The sequence below is a fragment of the Sinohyriopsis cumingii genome, chromosome 9, assembly GCF_028554795.1.
Source record: "Sinohyriopsis cumingii isolate HCF-2022 chromosome 9, ASM2855479v2, whole genome shotgun sequence".
Lineage (NCBI taxonomy): Eukaryota > Metazoa > Mollusca > Bivalvia > Unionida > Unionidae > Sinohyriopsis > Sinohyriopsis cumingii.
This window is the reverse complement of record NC_142969.1, coordinates 100,351,869-100,372,139: the sequence shown is the minus strand read 5'-3', so window position 1 is coordinate 100,372,139 and position 20,271 is coordinate 100,351,869. Positions and strand designations below refer to the sequence as shown.

The window sequence follows — 20,271 nt, the reverse complement described above, 5'->3', positions numbered from 1 at the left end:
ATTCAGGACCAAAACAATCTTGGGATCAAGATGTCAAAAAGTTCAATTAATCGTCATAAATAGTTTAGGAATAGTAACAACAAAAAATCTGTGCTAATGGACAGACAATGGTTGACAGACAACAGCTCATTCCAGCAGCTCTTCTGGTCTATGACCAGTACAGCTAAAAACAAAGGATGGAGAAAACTGACAGCCATTAATACATACTGAAGACAAAATGTTAATTTATTACTCTGTCTGCATACTTGTGTATCTGCGCTAGAATTGTGCAGACAAGATGAAATCATATATTCTTGACACTAATGAAAATCATGAGGGAGAAACATGCAGATTAAGCATCAATGTCTGTTCAACTGAAAATTTTCAACATGGCCAATCATAGGGCTCTTTAGTGCTACAACAGCAGAAAGAACCAGTCTGACATGGAGTAGAGAAAGAACCTGTCTGACATGGAGTAGAGAAAGAACCTGTCTGACATGGAGTAGAGAAAGAACCAGTCTGACATGGAGTAGAGAAAGAACCATGTCTGACATGGAGTAGAGAAAGAACCAGTCTGACATGGAGTAGAGAAAGAACCAGTCTGACATGGAGTAAAGAAAGAACCTGTCTGACATGGAGTAAAGAAAGAACCTGTCTGACATGGAGTAGAGAAAGAACCAGTCTGACATGGAGTAGAGAAAGAACCAGTCTGACATGGAGTAGAGAAAGAGCCAGTCTAATATGGAGAAGAGATGAAGAGACATCAATGTACTCATACAACATCTCAAGTGAGTTCTTTCTCCTGACTCACAACAAAACACTAATTCCATTTTGTGCTCATTTCTTTAATAATTTCAAAACAGTTTTAGCTTTACAATTAAAAACAAATTGGGATATATTTAAAAGTTCTATAAAAGACATCTGAAAGTACTGATGCAAATGTCAAGGAAAACACCTTTCCTCTGGGTGTGTGATATGGAAATGCCAACTGAAAATCTGTATCGAATGCCAGATCAACTATGTAAGATTTGTCTGGGTGTGATATGGAAATGTGAAATGAACATATGTACTGAATGCCAAATCAACTATGCAAGGTTTTGTCTGGGTGTGTGATATATAGAATCTATGTTGTGTTTTGGATTGAGACAAGGAAATCCCAGTCAAGGGGTTACATTATTTGTCACCCCATGAAATATTTTTGGATGGGTGTTCTCAAAGATAAATTGACCTTAATTTACTATGTTTTTGTTATATATTTGTTGTTGTTGTTGTTGTTTGATTTTAGAACAACTATGTCAAGCACAGCAGAAGACAACAAGGGTTTCTTTTTTTAAAAGTAGTTCTGAGCACGTGGACACCTTGACTGAGATGACTGGTCTGAGATGACTAGACTGAGATAAGAAAAGTAAGGTTAGCAAAACAGCTAGATTCTTCTGTCACATGGTTGAGAAATGGAAATGCTAACTGAACATCTGTACTGATTGCTAGATCAACTAAGCAAGTCTGGTTTGTGACATGAAAATGTCAAATGAATATCTATACTGAACGCCAGATCAACCATGCAAGATTAAATTGGGCTGTAATAAAACACGAGTTAGAATCACATAAATTATATTACTGAAGTCCTTGTTGTTGTTGTCACTGTTGTTACTGCTCCTGTGTGAACCTACCAGAAAGCTTCAACAAGATGAAGCACAATGTTCCGACATTCCTTTTTACTGTGACTTGGGAGGTCATCTTTATCTGCTAAATGAGGTACTACTGCTGTCAGCAGCTCTATGGTAACACAACACATTTCTTGGTCCCGTCTGTGAGCCTTGGCCACATTTCTGTATAAAAAATTAATTTATATGAAAATAGTTTTAAAAAACAAAAATCATTAAAGTATTTATTAACACATTAACCCCTGGAGGTTTAGTCGTTTTTGCCTGAAATTCGAGTAGGAAACACATTTTGAAAGCTATTTCTGAACAGATCCGAAAACACCAAATCCCTGGTGATCTTTCAATAACATACTGCCTAGTTGTGTTAGAAACATTGCTTTTCATTGGCTATTTGGCTCATGCTTGAGTAGAAGGGTAAAAGCTGTTCTTTTTTTTGCTGTGCTAAACAGAGCCATTATTTTTGTATCGAGAACACTCTTTATTCCAAAAGCCCATCTTATCCTACTTTTTGCAAATGTTCATCTGTCTGTTTGCAGTTCATACGTTCATACCGGTTTGCCTTAGTTCTTAGACCAAAAAGTCTAAAATCTGTACACAAAATCGATCACGGGCCAATTTTGGGTAAAAAAAAACAGGTTAAAAAAAATTTGTTTTTTCCCTGTATTTTGTAGTGCAAGTTGAAATTCCAGATTATTTAGTATCATTGTAGAGCTAAATCTGTCTAGCTTTCTATAATACCACCCACTTTAGTGTATTATGCATGACCATGATGCTACAGAGCTCGGCAGTAGGCCACTACCTCCTGCCACGTTAATGCGCCGCTAGGGGTTAATATGTTAACAAACAAAAATCATTTAAGTACTTATTATAAGAAGCCATGTGCCACAAAATTCAGTTTAGTGTCTGACTAAATTTAATGGATGCTTAAGCAGACTCAACTTCTGATATCTTCAGATTCTATCCATTACACTGTCAATTCTCTATGCACCAATTTTCACAGCAATCCAGCGCAAATAACAGAAATATCACAGGGTCAATGTGATATGGCAATATGTCCGGCTTCATATCACGAGCCATCTCATTTTCTCTTCAAGCAGTTGGCTCAAAATTAAAAGTACAAGGCCAAACCATTGCAACAAATAATAAAAAAATGAAACAGCATTATAAAAGTAGATGGCTCAGCTTGATGGTAATTTTGCCAATTTGATGTAAAAGCTGAATGATGACCATAATATGTACTAAGTTTGACAGCAATCTAACCGCAATAGTAGTACAATGATATTTGTCTGATACTGAGGGATAACCAGAAAAGAGAGCAACAGTGACCTTGTTTCCCTTGGGTGAGGAGCACCATAATGCAACAATATGTGGAAACAAAACTGAGTGGGTCCAACAATCAGGGGCCACAACTCCATTAAATAAAACAGAACACTTACAATCAAAATCATCCAAAGTCTCCTCAATACACTGCAGCACACCAGACAGTTGAAATAATAAAATAAGCAACAGGAAAGAAATCTGATATTCAAGGGAGATAACTGTGCTAAATGAGGACATTTGAGTTCAGAGAAAATCAAGCTCAACTACGGTCTCATCAATATCAGGCTGCATACCATATCTGGTTAAAATCCATTAACAACCAATGAATTTATCGCTATAGCTGTCAAAGTTAAAGAAAACTTTTCCTGGATACCCATCAGTTCAAATGATAGGTTACCAGGGTACTGGATCAAAGATGAAATTGTATTTAATGTGTACAAACCTGAAGTTAAATCCACATTTTGTCTAATTCATAGCATCACTACCTAATTTCCTCTGGTACGAAGTCAAAGAATTCATCCTCATTGTATGATAAAGTTCTGAAATCCTCCATCCTCCATCGTGACGTAAATTGTCATGGTATAATCATCATAAATATTGTCTGACTCCCTTTCCCTGGCCTCACTGTCATATGTGGCTGCTTTTTTAGAGACTGAGCTTGAACTATGTAAGTAACACTTTGAACATACAATCTGTGAAATCTATTTAAGGTTGCAACTGAACATGTCAGTCGTGCAGCAAGATCAAAAAACCACAAATTGTCACATGGGAAAACAAGCTATGGGATCAAGGTCAGTTATTGACTGGAAGAGGCAGACCTCTGCTTGGCACTGAAAAAGTACATGCATTTGCCGCTCAATCAAAAGCAGTGCCATCATGAAAACAATGAGTGTGCTGCCTTTACAAGCACTGGCAGAAAACTTGTATATGCCAATGGGTACCCTATGGCTCATTTTATTACCTGGGTTATTATCAATGGGTGGGTACCTGAGTATCCGTTGGCATCTTTATTTATTTAATCGAAAAAATATTAGGTGGGCCTTACAAAAAGGGGCTACAACTCTGTTAACAATAATGTAGAATGCAAACAACTGAACTCAGCCAAGGTCTCACCAATATCAAACTGAGCACTACTTTATGTTTACATATAATAACAAATAAGGGAATTATTGTGCAAAATAGAAGTGGGGAACCAACCATCAGGGACTGTAACTCTGACAAATGGTGAACTATAATGCTGAAAATATAACTCTGCCACAGTGTCATCAATATCAAGCTGAATACCTAATTGAGTTAAATTCAAAAATGTAATTAAGAAGTTACTGTGTATAAATGAAGGTATGACACACAGAATGACCAATGTTCCCAAATAAAAAACTTCTATGGGATAGAAAACTTTAATATTCAGTATAAACTAAAAAAGATTTATACAAGAATTTAATCTGGGATGTTGATCAATGTACCCAATGATTTATAGATATATACATGGATGTGTGTGATTTGGATTTTTAACGTAGCTTTAACAATTTTTCAGTCATATCGCTATGATGTCTGCAATGTGACAGTTTTATAGCACAGAGGCATCATGCTGCAGCCATGTAGCATGATGTCCCACCCAGTCACATTATCCTGACACCAGGCTGACCAGTCCTAACACTAACCTTAATGCAGAGCGCCAAGCGAGGCAGCTGTTAGTACCATTTTTGTGAGTCTTTGGTATGACTTGGCCGGGGATCGAACCCACGACCTCCTGCATCCGAGGCGATTGCTCTAGCCACTAGGCCACCGGAGCGGTATAAAAGGACGCCAAAGTGATCATGATGTATAGCTTCCAGGAAGGGGTGGTGGTTCAGAATAATGCAAAAATTGTTCTGACCATATTCCATGAACATACATTGCCTACAGCTTAAGCCACGATAAAAAAAAACTCCATTAAACTTGAATAATAAGTAATTTTATTTAAACCGAAAAAAAAAGCCACCTGCTCATCTCTCACGATTCAGAATGATGAGATGAAAACCCAACTGCATTCCATGAAGAACCAATTTTTCATAAATCTAGCATTACAGTCCGTGAAAGAAAACCTACTATTAATCAAACATCAGTGCCAGAGATGATGAAGGAATAGCATAAATTCTGCTATATTTTGTACAGGCAGCTAAAAACTGAGACTAGTTGCATTCACAAAAATGAACATTTAACAGCTTTGTACAAGGTATCCTTATAATGTAATTTAAAAAAACAGACAATACAATAAATGCAACCCAAACCGAAGTGGAAGCATGCTGGCGAGATAGAAGGATCGAAAGACATTCAATCTATAGACCCAAGCTACTTCATAATAAGGCATTTAGACTGATTTGGACTTCAATCCAGGCATTTAGACTGATTTAGACTTACTTCATTCCTGACATTTATACTGATATGGACTTATTTCAATCCAGGTATTTAGACTGATTTGGACTTATTTCAATCCAGGCATTCAGACTGATTTGGACTTATTTCAATCCAGGCATTCAGACTGATTTAGACTTACTTCAATCCAGGCATACAGAATGATTTGGACTTACTTCAATCCAGGCATTTAGTCTGATTTGGACTTACTTCAATCCAGGCATTCAGACTGATTCAGACTTACTTCAATCCAGGCATTTAGACTAATTTGGACTTATTTCAATCCAGGCATTCAGACTGATTTGGACTTACTTCAATCCAGGCATTTAGACTAATCTGGACTTATTTCAATCCAGGCATTCAGACTGATTTGGACTTACTTCAATCCAGGCATTTAGACTAATTTGGACTTATTTCAATCCAGGCATTTAGACTGATTTGGACTTACTTCAACCCAGGCATTTAGACTTATTTGGACTTACTTCAATCCAGGCATTTAGACTGATTTAGACTTACTTCAATTCAGGCATTTAGAATGATTTAGACTTATTTCATTCCAGGCATTTATATTGATATGGACTTATTTCAATCCAGGCATTTATATTGATATGGACTTACTTCAATCCAGGCATTTAGACTGATTTAGACTTACTTCAATCCAGGGGCCCCGAGTGGCCAAGTGGTCTAAAGCGCTCTCCGTTACGGATCACTGCCATCTCACCTCTGTCTGCCTAGGTTCGAGTTTTGGATTCGACTAATGTGGGTATGTGAGAAAGCTTGCCAGTAGCTTCTCGAGGGTCGGTGGTTCTTTCCGGGGATTTCCCGGGTTCTTCCTCCACCATTAATACTGGCCGCCATGTATAGCCTATCATGTGCTGAAAAATGGCGTTAAACCCTACAACAACAACAACAACTTACTTCAATCCAGGCATTTAGACTGATTTAGACTTACTTCAATTCAGGCATTTAGAATGATTCTGACTTGCTTCATTCCAGGCATTTATACTGATATGGACTTATTTCAATCCAGGCATTTATATTGATATCGACTTACTTCAACCCAGGCATTTAGACTGATTTGGACTTACTTCAACCCAGGCATTTAGACTGATTTGGACTTACTTCAATCCAGGCATTTAGACTGATTTAGACTTACTTCATTCCACCCATTCAGAATGATTTAGACTTACTTCAATCCAGGCATTTAGAATGATTTAGACTTACTTCATTCCAGGCATTTATATTGACATGGACTTATTTCAAACCAGGCATTTAGACTGATATGGACTTACTTCAATCCAGGCATTTAGACTGATTTAGACTTACTTCAATCCACCCATTTAGAATGATTTAGACTTACTTCAATCCAGGCATTTAGAATAATTTAGACTTACTTCATTCCAGGCATTTATATTGACATGGACTTATTTCAAACCAGGCATTTAGACTGATTTGGACTTACTTCAATCCATCCACAATGTTTTCCAGATCCACATCTGTCACATCATGGTCTGGTGTTGTCAAGTTCTCAGCTATCACCTTCAGCTGAAAAAAGTAAGATCTGGAGTGAGATGTAGTTTTAGGAGTATTTAATTTGTATTACCGTATTTACTGTATACGTTAGGACACGATAAAATAATTATTTTTTTTCCTGTCCCAGATCTTATAGTTAAACATTTTTTCACTTTGGTCGTATGTCCTTGGTCATTTGTGCTCGCCCCCCACTGCACGTTGCAATAAAAGATAAATAAAATGCATAATTGATAATAAAAAGAAAGAAACTATCCATGAAATCCGTGTAAGTAGCGTAGTTTCCATACTGTAGCATGTATCAATTATGTCTGATACCACACATCACTTTGTGTGGTTGTGTTCAAAGGTTTGATCATGTTATCCGACTGAAAACTAGAGCCAACAAAATCGCAAACAAGAGGGAAATAGTCAACTGATATCTTGAAGATGCCATTCACGCATGACATGGTGTTGGGTGCAAAATAATCAAGATTTAATTATATCCAGGTCTACTGTGTGACAGTAACTCACAAATAAAAATCATTTGTAAACACATTCGCTTGAGTGCAAGTGACAATCTTTTTACCAGCTCAGGTTACAAAAGTATTCTTACTATTTACCCGCAGACATCAATAGTCCTTTGTATTAATTGTAACCACAGATGCCAAGCACACAGAAGCCCTGATGGTGAATAAACATGACTGGCAGTGAGCAATTAACTCCTTCTCTGAACCTACTGACAGAACAACAAAGACAAAAGGTTATTTTTATTACAAAGCAAGCCAATCTCAGAAGCCGATTTTGGTTACTTTTTTTGTGTAAAGGATATCAATACAAAGTTATTTTATTGCAAAACAAGTTGAAATCGGAAGCTGACTATGGAAATTTTGAAGTGAGCTGATTTTTTTTTTGAATATACAAAGACTGCCAAGATATGGAAGCAAACTTGGGTTCCTTTTCACCTGAATTCATGGTAGTTTTGAAAATAAATTCAAACAATGGAACAAATTTTAAAGTGACACAATATAGTGCTTTATGCACAGATGTCGATGACCCAGCGTCACCCAGAATATCTGGAGAAAATAAAATCATGTGATGAATTCGTGAAGGCCAGAAGAGAAGCAAATGGTTTCACAAACAAGAGGGAAATAATCAACCGATATATTGAAGACAACTGTCATTCATGCATGACATGGTGTTAGGTGCAAAATAGCCTAGATTGAATTATATCCAGGTCTACTGTATGACAGTATCTCGCAAATACAAACCATTATTTGAAAACACATTCACTTGAGTGCAAGTGACTAAAGTAGTAAGAAAATCAACTGATAAAGTCCCAATCATCAGTCTCAATGGACATAAAGTATTAACAAAATCAACTGATAAACTCAAAATCACCTGTCTCAGTGGACATAAAGTAGTAATAAAATCAATTAGATGGACATAAATAAGCAACAAAATCAACTGAAAAAGTCCCAATCAACTGTCTCAATGGACATAAAGTAGTGATAAAATCAATGATAAAGTCCTAATCATCAGTAGAGATTTATCTACAGCCATGACTCATAATAATAACGTATGTAAAACTGCTAATTGGAGTGAGTTCTAATATCAGGATTATTTCATAATATAAAGATTGTCCTTTACTTTACAACAAAATTTATCACCAAAATGATACACATCTAATCATGTTATCTTAACTCTGAAAATCTTAGCCCAATCACTTACACTGGTTCATTAACTCAAAATATTTTTGATTTTATATGAATGACTATCCTATGAAAAGTAGTTTTCCTTTTATCATTACCTTTAAACAATTTATTTTAGGAAAATGCATGAACATGAGCTCAGATGCATGACATCGGTTTTTACTGCTGCCTATTGATAATGCCTTCAGCCCATCCATGCAATATTTAGGGTCATCAAACTGCTGCCTATTGATAATGCCTTCAGCCCATCCATGCAATATTTAGGGTCATCAATCTGCTGCCTATTGATAATGCCTTCAGCCCATCCATGCAATATTTAGGGTCATCAAACTGCTGCCTATTGATAATGCCCTCAGCCCATCCATGCAATATTTTGTGTCATTAAACTGCTGCCTATTGGTAATGCCTTCAGCCCATCCATGCAATATTTAGGGTCATCAAACTGCTACCTATTGATAATGCCTTCAGCACAACCATGCAATATTTAGGGTCATCAAACTGCTGCCTATTGATACTGCTTCAGCCAACCATGCAATATTTAGGGTCATCAAACTGCTGCCTATTGCTACTGCTTCAGCCCAACCATGCAATATTTAGGGTCATCAATCTGCTGCCTATTGATAATGCCTTCAGCCCATCCATGCAATATTTAGGGTCATCAAACTGCTGCCTATTGATAATGTCTTCAGCCCATCCGTGCAATATTTAGGGTCATCAAACTGCTGCCTATTGATAATGCCCTCAGTCCATCCATGCAATATTTAGGGTCATCAAACTGCTGCCTATTGATAATGCCCTCAGCCCATCCATGCAATATTTAGGGTCATCATACTACTGCCTACTGATAATGCCCTCAGCCCATCCATGCAATATTTAGGGTCATCAAACTGCTGCCTATTGATAATGCCCTCAGCCCATCCATGCAATATTTAGGGTCATCAAACTGCTGCCTATTGATAATGCCCTCAGCCCATCCATGCAATATTTAGGGTCATCAAACTGCTGCCTATTGATAATGCCCTCAGCCCATCCATGCAATATTTAGGGTCATCAAACTGCTGCCTATTGATAATGCCCTCAGCCCATCCTTGCAATATTTAGGGTCATCATACTACTGCCTACTGATAATGCCCTCAGCCCATCCATGCAATATTTAGGGTCATCAAACTGCTGCCTATTGATAATGCCCTCAGCCCATCCATGCAATATTTTGTGTCATCAAACTGCTGCCTATTGATAATGCCCTCAGCCCATCCATGCAATATTTTGTGTCATCAAACTGCCGCCTATTGAAAACGCCTTCAGCCCAACCAAGCAATATTTAGGGTCATCAAACTGCTGCCTATTGATAATGCCTTCAGCCCATCCATGCAATATTTAGGGTCATCAATCTGCTGCCTATTGATAATGCCCTCAGCCCATCCATGCAATATTTAGGGTCATCAAACTGCTGCCTATTGATAATGCCCTCAGCCCATCCATGCAATATTTTGTGTCATCAAACTGCTGCCTATTGGTAATGCCTTCAGCCCATCCATGCAATATTTAGGGTCATCAAACTGCTGCCTATTGATAATGCCTTCAGCACAACCATGCAATATTTAGGGTCATCAAACTGCTGCCTATTGATACTGCTTCAGCCAACCATGCAATATTTAGGGTCATCAAACTGCTGCCTATTGCTACTGCTTCAGCCCAACCATGCAATATTTAGGGTCATCAAACTGCTGCCTATTGATAATGCCCTCAGCCCATCCATGCAATATTTTGTGTCATCAAACTGCCGCCTATTGAAAACGCCTTCAGCCCAACCATGCAATATTCAGGGTCATCAAACTGCTGCCTACTGATAATGTCTTCAGCCCATCCATGCAATATTTAGGGTCATCAAAGCCAGTGCATTCCATAAAACAGGAAGTAGCAAGTAAAGATTTTAAAATAACAGTTGGGTTCAGTGGTACATCCCTAATAGGCACAGCCAAAAGTAGCTGGTTACTCTGGCAGAGTTAGATTTACCAAGCTATCAAAATCAGACCATGAATATAAAAATTGTCAGGTTTGTAATTGAAGGGTCCTGGGTTGGATGGCCAAGTGTGTTCTTAGCTTCCATGTTCTTGGCCCTAGATAGATAATAATGTTAAAATTGCCAATAAAACCAACCAAAAACAAAATCAAACTGATCAACTGAAGAGCCAGTCAGATGCACAATTACTTGATTAGCCTTGCCACATCTTGCCATTATCAAACTCATCTTAGATTTTGATATGAACCCATAATCCAAGTTGTATAAATATTGAATACAAAATATGGTATGAACCCATAATCAAAGTTTTATAAATACTGAATCTGAAAGATGGTATGAACCCATAATCCATGTTTGATAAATATTGAATTAGAAATATGATATCCAGAGTGATAACAGGCAAGTATTAATGTAGGGACAGACAATGGACATCATGCACATGCTTATCCAGCCTTGCAACAATGTGAGATAAAAATGATTTTGTTATTTCTGTATTTATTTCAGCTTGCATTTAGTTTATGAGTGTACCTGCTTTCATGTCTTGAAACCTTTAAGAAAAAAAACTAACGAGAAATGTATTCAAATTTACCATTGTCATGGTGGGGCATACACAATTCATGCAAGGCAGTTCTTGAAAACAAATGTTTATATACTATGTTTATTTCATGTCAATTAGACACCCCAGTGACACAGATATAACAAATGTATAATGTTCTCACCAGCTGTATGTCCAGAGCTCTGTTGGTATCGAAATTGGCCTGATCAATGAGATCCTCAATCTTGGTCTTGATGAAGCCCAAATCAACATCTGATTTAACTGAAGATCTAGCACTTTTCCTACTGAACCCGCACCAAAGACATAGAAGTCTCACTGCCTCTACACAGACCTGCTGGCTCTCAGACAAAAGGGAGTCAGATAGGAGCGAATGGCTTTCTAGGATGAAAAATTTGACAACAGTAATGATGGTGATGATGATAATATTATTATGGAAAATGCAACTTCATACTGAAACATATATAATGTATATCCATCTGGGAACAGAAAAACATGTTTACAAAATCAGGAGTTGAAAATCCACTCACCTAACTGGGCAAGTGCTGATGTGTCTGTGCTGACCAGCATTTCTCTTTAATTAAAACAATGCTCTTTCAAGAATATTGTTGACCATGTTCTTTGAAAGTTAATACTTTCTACAGGAAGTTGTTTTTTGTTTATTTTGATCAAACTCATAAAAATACTTTAATCTTACTCTTCGATTCTTACAAATGCTTGCCAGAGGAAGAGCAGACTGGTTTCAGTTTGTAGCCACTTATAACTGATGCAGGGTCAGAGAAAAAGTTCTGGAAGACAAACCTTCACAGTATTATATTTAAGTCATTAACATTATCAACTTTTCAGTTTCTTTAACAACTGGTTGTGTAAAAGGTTATTTCAAGTGAGAAAAATGTTTAGTACTTGCCTGGTTGGGTGAGTGGATTTTTATAAATTTTTCAACCCCTAATGGATGCATGCACATGCATGCACACGTGCACACACATACACAAAAAAAACATAATGAATTAAATTCCAGAGACAGGAAGAAAAGAATTATTTTTTGTGTACTAACACTTAAATGCCTGCAAAAAATGAAACCTTTTTAGTCTCCCAATAGTTACTTACCTGGTACAGACCCCTGCCCCAATTCTGAGACATAATCAGCAAGGTTGACACATGTCACACAACAGTGATCAGCTACTGTTCATTTACAACATCAACAGATTATTATAAATTACTTTGATTTCTTATTTTGCGAGTGCACCTTTTCAGGTTTCTCCAAAATTAAATAAAATAAAGGTAATTTAATACTTCACAATTATTCATGAGCCACCTAGTGCACTGATCTATACAGAGTACCTACTCTGTTCATATTATGTTGTCACTCTCTCCTTGTTGATTCTCATAACAACCCTGAAGTCATTTAAGAAAATACCCGAACAACAAATAAACCATGTTACAATCTAGAGATTATGCAGATCAAGAAGTTGAAGATATAAAAATGATCCAATACTTACAGTACATGAAAAAATAAAATGTCATGTTTCAACTTTTAAAAACCATGCAAAAAAATATATAAGATAAGGGTGTCCCAAATGTTATAGTGTCCCAAGATTTACTTACTTAATGTAAGGAGTACCAGGCCTGTTCTACATCAATGAGTCTTAATGTAAGGAGTACCAGGCCTGTTCTAGATCAATCAGTCTTAATGCAAGGAGTACCAGGCCTGTTCTACATCAATGAGTCTTAATGTAAGGAGTATCAAGCCTGTTCTACATCAATGGGTCTTAATGTAAGGAGTAAAAGGCCTGTTCTACATCAGTGAGTCTTAACGTAAGGAGTACCAGGCCTGTTCTACATCAATGAGTCTTAATGTAAGGAGTACCAAGCCTGTTCTACATCAATGAGTCTTGATGCAAGGAGTACCAGGCCTGTTCTACATCAATGAGTCTTAATGTAAGGAGTACCAAGTCTGTTCTACATCAATGAGTCTTAATGCAAGGAGTACCAGGCCTGTTCTACATCAATGAGTCTTAATGTAAGGAGTACCAAGCCTGTTCTACATCAATGGGTCTTAATGTAAGGAGTAATAGGCATGTTCTACATCATTGAATCTTAATGTAAGGAGTACCAGGCTTGTTCTACATCAATGAGTCTTAATGTAAGGAGTACCAGGCTTGTTCTACATCAATGAGTCTTAATGTAAGAAGTACCAAGCCTGTTTTACATCAATGAGTCTTAATGTAAGGAGTACCAAGCCTGTTCTACATCAATGAGTCTTAATGTAAGAAGTACCAAGCCTGTTTTACATCAATGAGTCTTAATGTAAGGAGTACCAAGCCTGTTCTACATCAATGAGTCTTAATGTAAGGAGTAAAAGGCCTGTTTTATATGCCCAAGTCCACAAGTATAGAGTATCAGGCCCATTCTACATCCCTGAGTACAAAGTTAGAATATACACTTATATCAATACAAGTCAACAAAGTTTAAAGGAGTCTTGTGAAAATTGACCAAATAGCTGAGTATAAAGCAATAATCATCATTCATAGTGTTCAAATTCAAATACTGGCCAACACATTCTGTAAGAACTTTGATCCACAAAGTAAAAATACCTTCCACAGAACCATACTCTGTATTTCTGTAAAATTTTCCATTGAAACAATGGTGACATCACAGCAGTAAATAGCCCTTAATTACAATCCTTTAAGTCAGTCGACGATATACTACCTTTCCTGGACATTGTTTATGTTGTCTACTAGACAGCAAATTTTTAACTTGGGAAAAAATTATCCTATTAAAATTGAGTCCTGAAATTATCTCCCTTACAAGCGCAAATATGAATATGTGAATGGCATTTAGGGTGACACAGATAAAAGCAAATAATGCTGGTCACACAAAATCAATATTTCATACATTCTACCAGAACTTGGTGCACATGATAGAGAAGCCACTTCTTAAAAGGCAGGTAACGATAATTTATTTTCCCAAAAACAGGAGAGAACTTACTTTCTTGAAAAAATCTGTAAATGCAAAATCTTTGCAAAATGACATGTAATAAAGTACCAACATGTGTACAGCCTGCTTACCTTCCTTGCAACTTTGATGTTGATCTTCTTGACTGTCTACAGCACCATCATCAAAGTCCAGAGTCATTTCCTGGTCTTCTTTACTGTTGCCACTTGAAGCCTCATCCATGTCATCTATATCATCCAGAATTCTGGAGCTCCTCCCACTATGAGCTGTAGATAGGTTATTACTGGCTTTTGTTTTACTAGTCTGAAATTTGAATATACAACAGCATTTCACTATAAATACTGTTTGGTTATAAATGAAGTAAAGAAAGAAATTCCAAGCAATTATGTCTATCTGTTTTTCTGCCTGTTAGTACATTTTCACTTTCAAATGACCTTGACCTTGCCCAAGTATCAGTGGGAGTGAAAGAGTACATATTATTAAAGGGTAGTGCTTACTGGTTTACAATTCAAGATATGATAACTATCTCTTCCATGGTATGTGATTTGCAACAGTTGAAAAAATTTAAAACAAAAAGTTAATCAACAATTTCAAATGACCATGACATTGCCTGGGTGTCAGACCATGGATTAGCAGCTTAGGCATAGAATATGATACACTCCCATATCTATAAACATATATTAAAAAGTAACCAAAAACTTAATTAGATTTTCCGAAGACCTTGGCCTTGTCAGGGGTTAGAGGGAGGGTAGGAGTGCATACATATGAAATGGCATATCTCACGGATTCTATGAAACAAATATGACAGTTATCCCTTCCAGAATTTAGACTTGTTACCATGCAGAACACCAACTTAAAACTTAAACATGATTTTTCAAATGACCATGACCTTGCTGAGTAACACAGGTAGAAAGGGGTGTAAGGATATGAAAGCAGGGATTCCTGATTCTACATCCCAACCTTGACTGCTATCCCTCTCATAATTTGGGACTTATGACTATACATAACAACTTTCAGTGAAAATATTACCAGTATCTTTGAATCATCCTAACTTTGTGTGACAGTCACAGGAAGGATAATGGATCATAGGTATGCAAGGGATGATCCTAACTCTGTGTGCCAGTCACAGGGAGGATAATGGATCATAGATACGCAAGGGATGATCCTAACTCTGTGTGACAGTCACAGGGAGGATAATGGATCATATATATGCAAGGGATGATCCTAACTCTGTGTGACAGTCACAGGGAGGATAATGGATTATAGATACACAAGGGATGATCCTAACTCTGTGTGACAGTCACAGGGAGGATAATGGATCATAGATATGCAAGGGATGATCCTAACTTTGTGTGACAGTTGCAGGGAGGATAATGGATCATAGATATGCAAGGGATGATCCTAACTGTGTGACAGTCACTGGGAGGATCATGGATCATAGATAAGAAAGGGATGATCCTAACTCTGTGTGACAGTCACTGGGAGGATAATGAATCATAGATACTCAAGGGATGATCCTAACTTTGTGTGACAGTTGCAGGGAGGATAATGCATCATAGATATGCAAGGGATGATCCTAACTTTGTCTGACAGTCACAAGGAGGATAATGGATCATAGATACACAAAGGATGATCCTAACTTTGTGTTTGAGTTGCAGGGAGGATAATGGATCATAGATATGCAAGGGATGATCCTAACTGTGTGACAGTCACAGGAAGGATAATGGATCATAGATACGCAAGGGATGACCTTCCTGATGATGCAGTCAAAACATAACAGCTATCTGTCCAAAGGATTGTGACATCAGACCATTGCAAAAACGAAAACTTAACCAAGACTTTCAAGAGACCTTAACTTTGTCAAGTTTAAACGGCAGGACAAGAGCATATGCATAAAAAGGACACAGCTACCTGATTATACAGTCCAAGTATGACAGCTATCACCCACAAGGCTTTGGGAACAATTATCATAGAAAAATCTTTCACTGAAAATTTGACAAATATTTTCATATAACATTGACTTTGCTTGAGGGACAGAGGGAGGTAGGGATACATTGATATGAGAGGATGGAGCTTCCGGATTCTCAATGGCAGCTATCACTCCCAGGCTTTAGGACTTTTTGTAACCATGCAGAACAATAATAATATCACACACCTGTCTAACAAAAAAGTTGACCATTTCACTAAGCAGGCTTGTGTTGTGTTGTAATATGTAAAATATCTCCCACTCTTTAAATAATGTTCATTTATTTCTTGTACTTACTACAGTTTGGAAAAAATCCTAATTCCAAAGATACAATGTCTCTGTCTCAAAACCAATCTTATCCAAGATCTTAATAAACACCTGACCTATTTAGCAAGTTTTATCAGAACCGGTTGAGAGATATAATATCCACCAAGGTCATCACCAGTAGGCATGACATCACAAAGATGATTTCAAAACAGCCAGAGAATCAGCATAGTTCTCAGTGACAAAAAGCCAGACATCACAAAGATGACTTCAGACACCCAGAGAATCAGCATAATGGTCATTAACTATAAGCATGACAACACAAAGATGACTTACGGCACTCAGAGAATCAGCATAATGACAACATGAATGCTGTGGCAGAAAATTTCTGAGCAGCAATGGAAACATTGTTCCCAAATTGTCAACTTTTTCTAATGGTATGTGCAATGAGTAAAAAAGTAACTATACTTGTATAATACATAACTATACCTCTATAATACATAACTATACTTGTATAATACATAACCATACTTGCAGAATACATAACTATACCTGTATAATAGATAACTATACTTGTATAATATGTAACCATAAATGTATAACACATAACTATTCCTGTATAATACATAACTATTCCTATAATACATAACTATACTTGTATAATACACAACCATACTTGTATAATACATAAACATACTTGCATAATACATAAGCATACTTGTATAATACATAACTATACCTCTATAATGCAGAACTATACCTCTATAATACATAACTATACATTTATAATAACCATACTTGCATAATACATAACTATACTTGTATAATACATAACTATATTTGTATAATACATAACTATACCTGTATAATAAATAACTATACTTGAATAATACATACCATACTTGTAAAATACATAGTCATACTCATATAATACATAACCATACTTGTATAATACATAACAATACTGTGTGTCCTGCAGCATTACAGATTCATGACATTAACTCAGAATGAATGAATACTGAAAGATGAAATTCAGACTAAATAGCTGACTTCCCAACAACACTGAAAGATGAAATTCAAACTACATACTGACTTCAGACCACATACTAACTTCCCAACAGCACTGAAAGATGAAATTCAGACTACATACTGACTTTCCAACAGCACTGAAAGATGACATAAAGACCACATATGGACTTCAGACCACATACTGACTTTCCAACAGCACTGCAAGATAAAATTCAGAGTACATACTGACTTTCAAACAGCAATGAAAGATGAAATTTAGACTACATACTGACTTTCCAACAGCAATGAAAGATGAAATTCAGACCACATACTGACTTCAGACCACACTGACTTTCCAACAGCACTGAAAGATGAAATTCAGACCACATACTGACTTCAGACCACACTGACTTTCCAATAGCACTGAAAGATGAAATTCAGACCACATACCGACTTCCCAACAGCACTGAAAGATGAAATTCAGACAACACACTGACTTTCCAAAAGCACTGAAAGATGAAATTCAGACTACATACTGACTTCCCAACAGCACTGAAAGATGAAATTCAGACCACATACTGACTTTCCAACAGCACTGAAAGACGAAATTAAGTCTACTTACTGACTTCCCAAAAAAACTTCTCAAATATGACACAGACATTACTAATCTTGAGTAGTTCTGGCAGTCAATCAGTCAACAACCTTTGTCTACCTCCAGACAGGAAACAATTTAAACTTCTTGGCCGAATCATAAGAGTTTTACTGACATTGTCATAATCCACTACAGACACTGAAAGGACATTTTCCATTTTGAGCAAAATTTAGGCTGACTCTAGAAGAAACCTGGATCCAGTAACAATACATATATCCTAAGTGTTGATTTCAACTATAATGAGGACTGCCACAAATATTATCCAGACAATAATCTCTCAAGAAGTGCTAAAAATGCTTGTGGTACGTGTAAGACGAGTATGAACAGCAAACTTAATGTGCTGTCAAATGTATTAATATAGCCTTAAACATTTCAGTATTAGCAACCTAATTTATAGTGGAACATTTCAGTGTCAGCAACCTAATTTATAGTGGGACATTTCAGTGTCAGCAACCTAATTTATAGTGGGACATTTCAGTGTCACATTTCAGTGTCAGCAACCTAATTTATAGTGGGACATTTCAGTGTCAGCAACCTAATTTATAGTGGGACATTTCAGTGTCAGCAACCTAATTTACAGTGGGACATTTCAGTGTCAATAACCTAATTTATAGTGGGAAAACTTGAAACATGTGTAAGCAATTATGAGGCATTAAAACATTATTCTGACAAAAGCAGTCCTTAAAGTGTCCAAAAGACTTGCATTAAAATATGGTGGTGAAAGATGCCCATAAATTTTCAAGTGATTTTGGATTCCTTGTGCTCTTAGCTATGATAAAATAAATATAAATAAAAAAAATCAATGAATATTCCAACATTTCACAAATGATCATCAGGATGTCAATATCAATGAAAAGAAATCAAATTTCTGTTTGATGTTATGTATTCTTATGATAAACTCTGAAGGACTACCTGATAAATTTGGAAAAGTGGGTGATCATATCAAAGAATATAGTCTCATGAGAGCAAAACTGTACAAAAGTTTTATAAGTCTGTGAAGGGCTTGTTACCGAGCATAAAGTTTGGATATTTATTGGTTTTAATTACCTTATCTACAGCCAACTCAAACAACAGATCTGTCAGACGAGCTGGGGTGCAGGCTCTACATAGATCTGCCATTACATAGCAAAATTCATCCTCTGGATCATCCCAACTAAAGAGACTCTGCATTTCCCGCAGTAATGGCCACAATGGAACACAGCCCTCTTTTTTTGATATATCAGACATGCCAAGTGATATTTTCTTCAGCAGTGTTTTCAGCAGGCTGGCCAAATTCATGGCAGACAATGTGGAAGGTGTGAGAATCTTTCTTTGTAACAGTCTGTAATGGAATTTGACAAGCCAGGAGGCTTGGATAAACATAGATTCGATGTCTGATATCTGGAAAAGAAGAAGCAAAATAAAAAACATTGTTTAATATTAACATGAAAAATAACTCTTAATCTATTTCCATAAGCTATATTTCAGACACCTACGTGGGGCATGAAAAAAGGTCTTAGGGACCTAATTTTGATACAGATGTCTACTATTTTTACTGCCATGCATGACAGAATAAAACAAGTTACATAATTAATTATCCATAGAGGGGAGCTTCTGTTGATACACTGGAAGACACAATACCATTTTGCTGTATTGATATCTGTTAGAACCACATTCAATGGTTGCTTCTGAATTGCAGGTGGGACACCTGTGAGAAAGCCCACAAAGATGATCTGATCTGATGTATAGTTTGGAGTAGTGCTGATGATTTCATCATGTCAATAGAAATGACCCTATCTCCTCTGAAAGTTGGATTACTGTAAGGCATCTTTAATCTACCAATAAAAACAATAGAAATTTAAGCCAGTGTATGCATATTATTTTGAAGAAACATGGACACTATGTTGTTCAATTAAACAAAATTTTGCATCGATTTAATGAAATTTGTTTTTATCTAGTCAATATACTTTCCAATAATAATAATAACAATAACAATAATAATATCTCCATGGAAAATATATTACTAAACTAGTCAAAAGAACTTGTTGGTGTTGGGTTTAACGCCATTTTTCAACACAAGACAGGCTATACATGGCGGCCAGTATTAATGGTGGAGGAAGAACCTGGGAAGACCGGGAAAGAGCCTCTGACCCACAAGAAGCTACTGGCAAGCTTTCTCACATACCCACATTGGCTGAATCTGAGACTCGAACCGGCGCAGACAGAGGTGAGATGGCAGTGATCCGTAATGGAGAGCACTTTAGACCACTCGGCCACCCTAAAAAGAACTTGA

General features: G+C 36.7%; 1 protein-coding gene across 1 annotated transcript in view; it reads right to left on the bottom strand.

Annotated features, from left to right (window-relative positions):
* LOC149792343 (serine-protein kinase ATM-like) overlaps positions 1-20,271 on the bottom strand; it is a 360,810-nt gene that overhangs the window by 208,543 nt on the left and 131,996 nt on the right. Inside the window, exons 15-19 of the mRNA XM_089970917.1 lie at positions 19,047-19,379; positions 14,223-14,412; positions 11,321-11,535; positions 6,820-6,902; positions 1,650-1,808 (exon numbers count right to left, since the gene is read on the bottom strand). Coding sequence (XP_089827043.1) covers positions 1,650-1,808; positions 6,820-6,902; positions 11,321-11,535; positions 14,223-14,412; positions 19,047-19,379 — 980 coding nt within the window. The remainder of the gene's footprint in view (positions 1-1,649; positions 1,809-6,819; positions 6,903-11,320; positions 11,536-14,222; positions 14,413-19,046; positions 19,380-20,271) is intronic.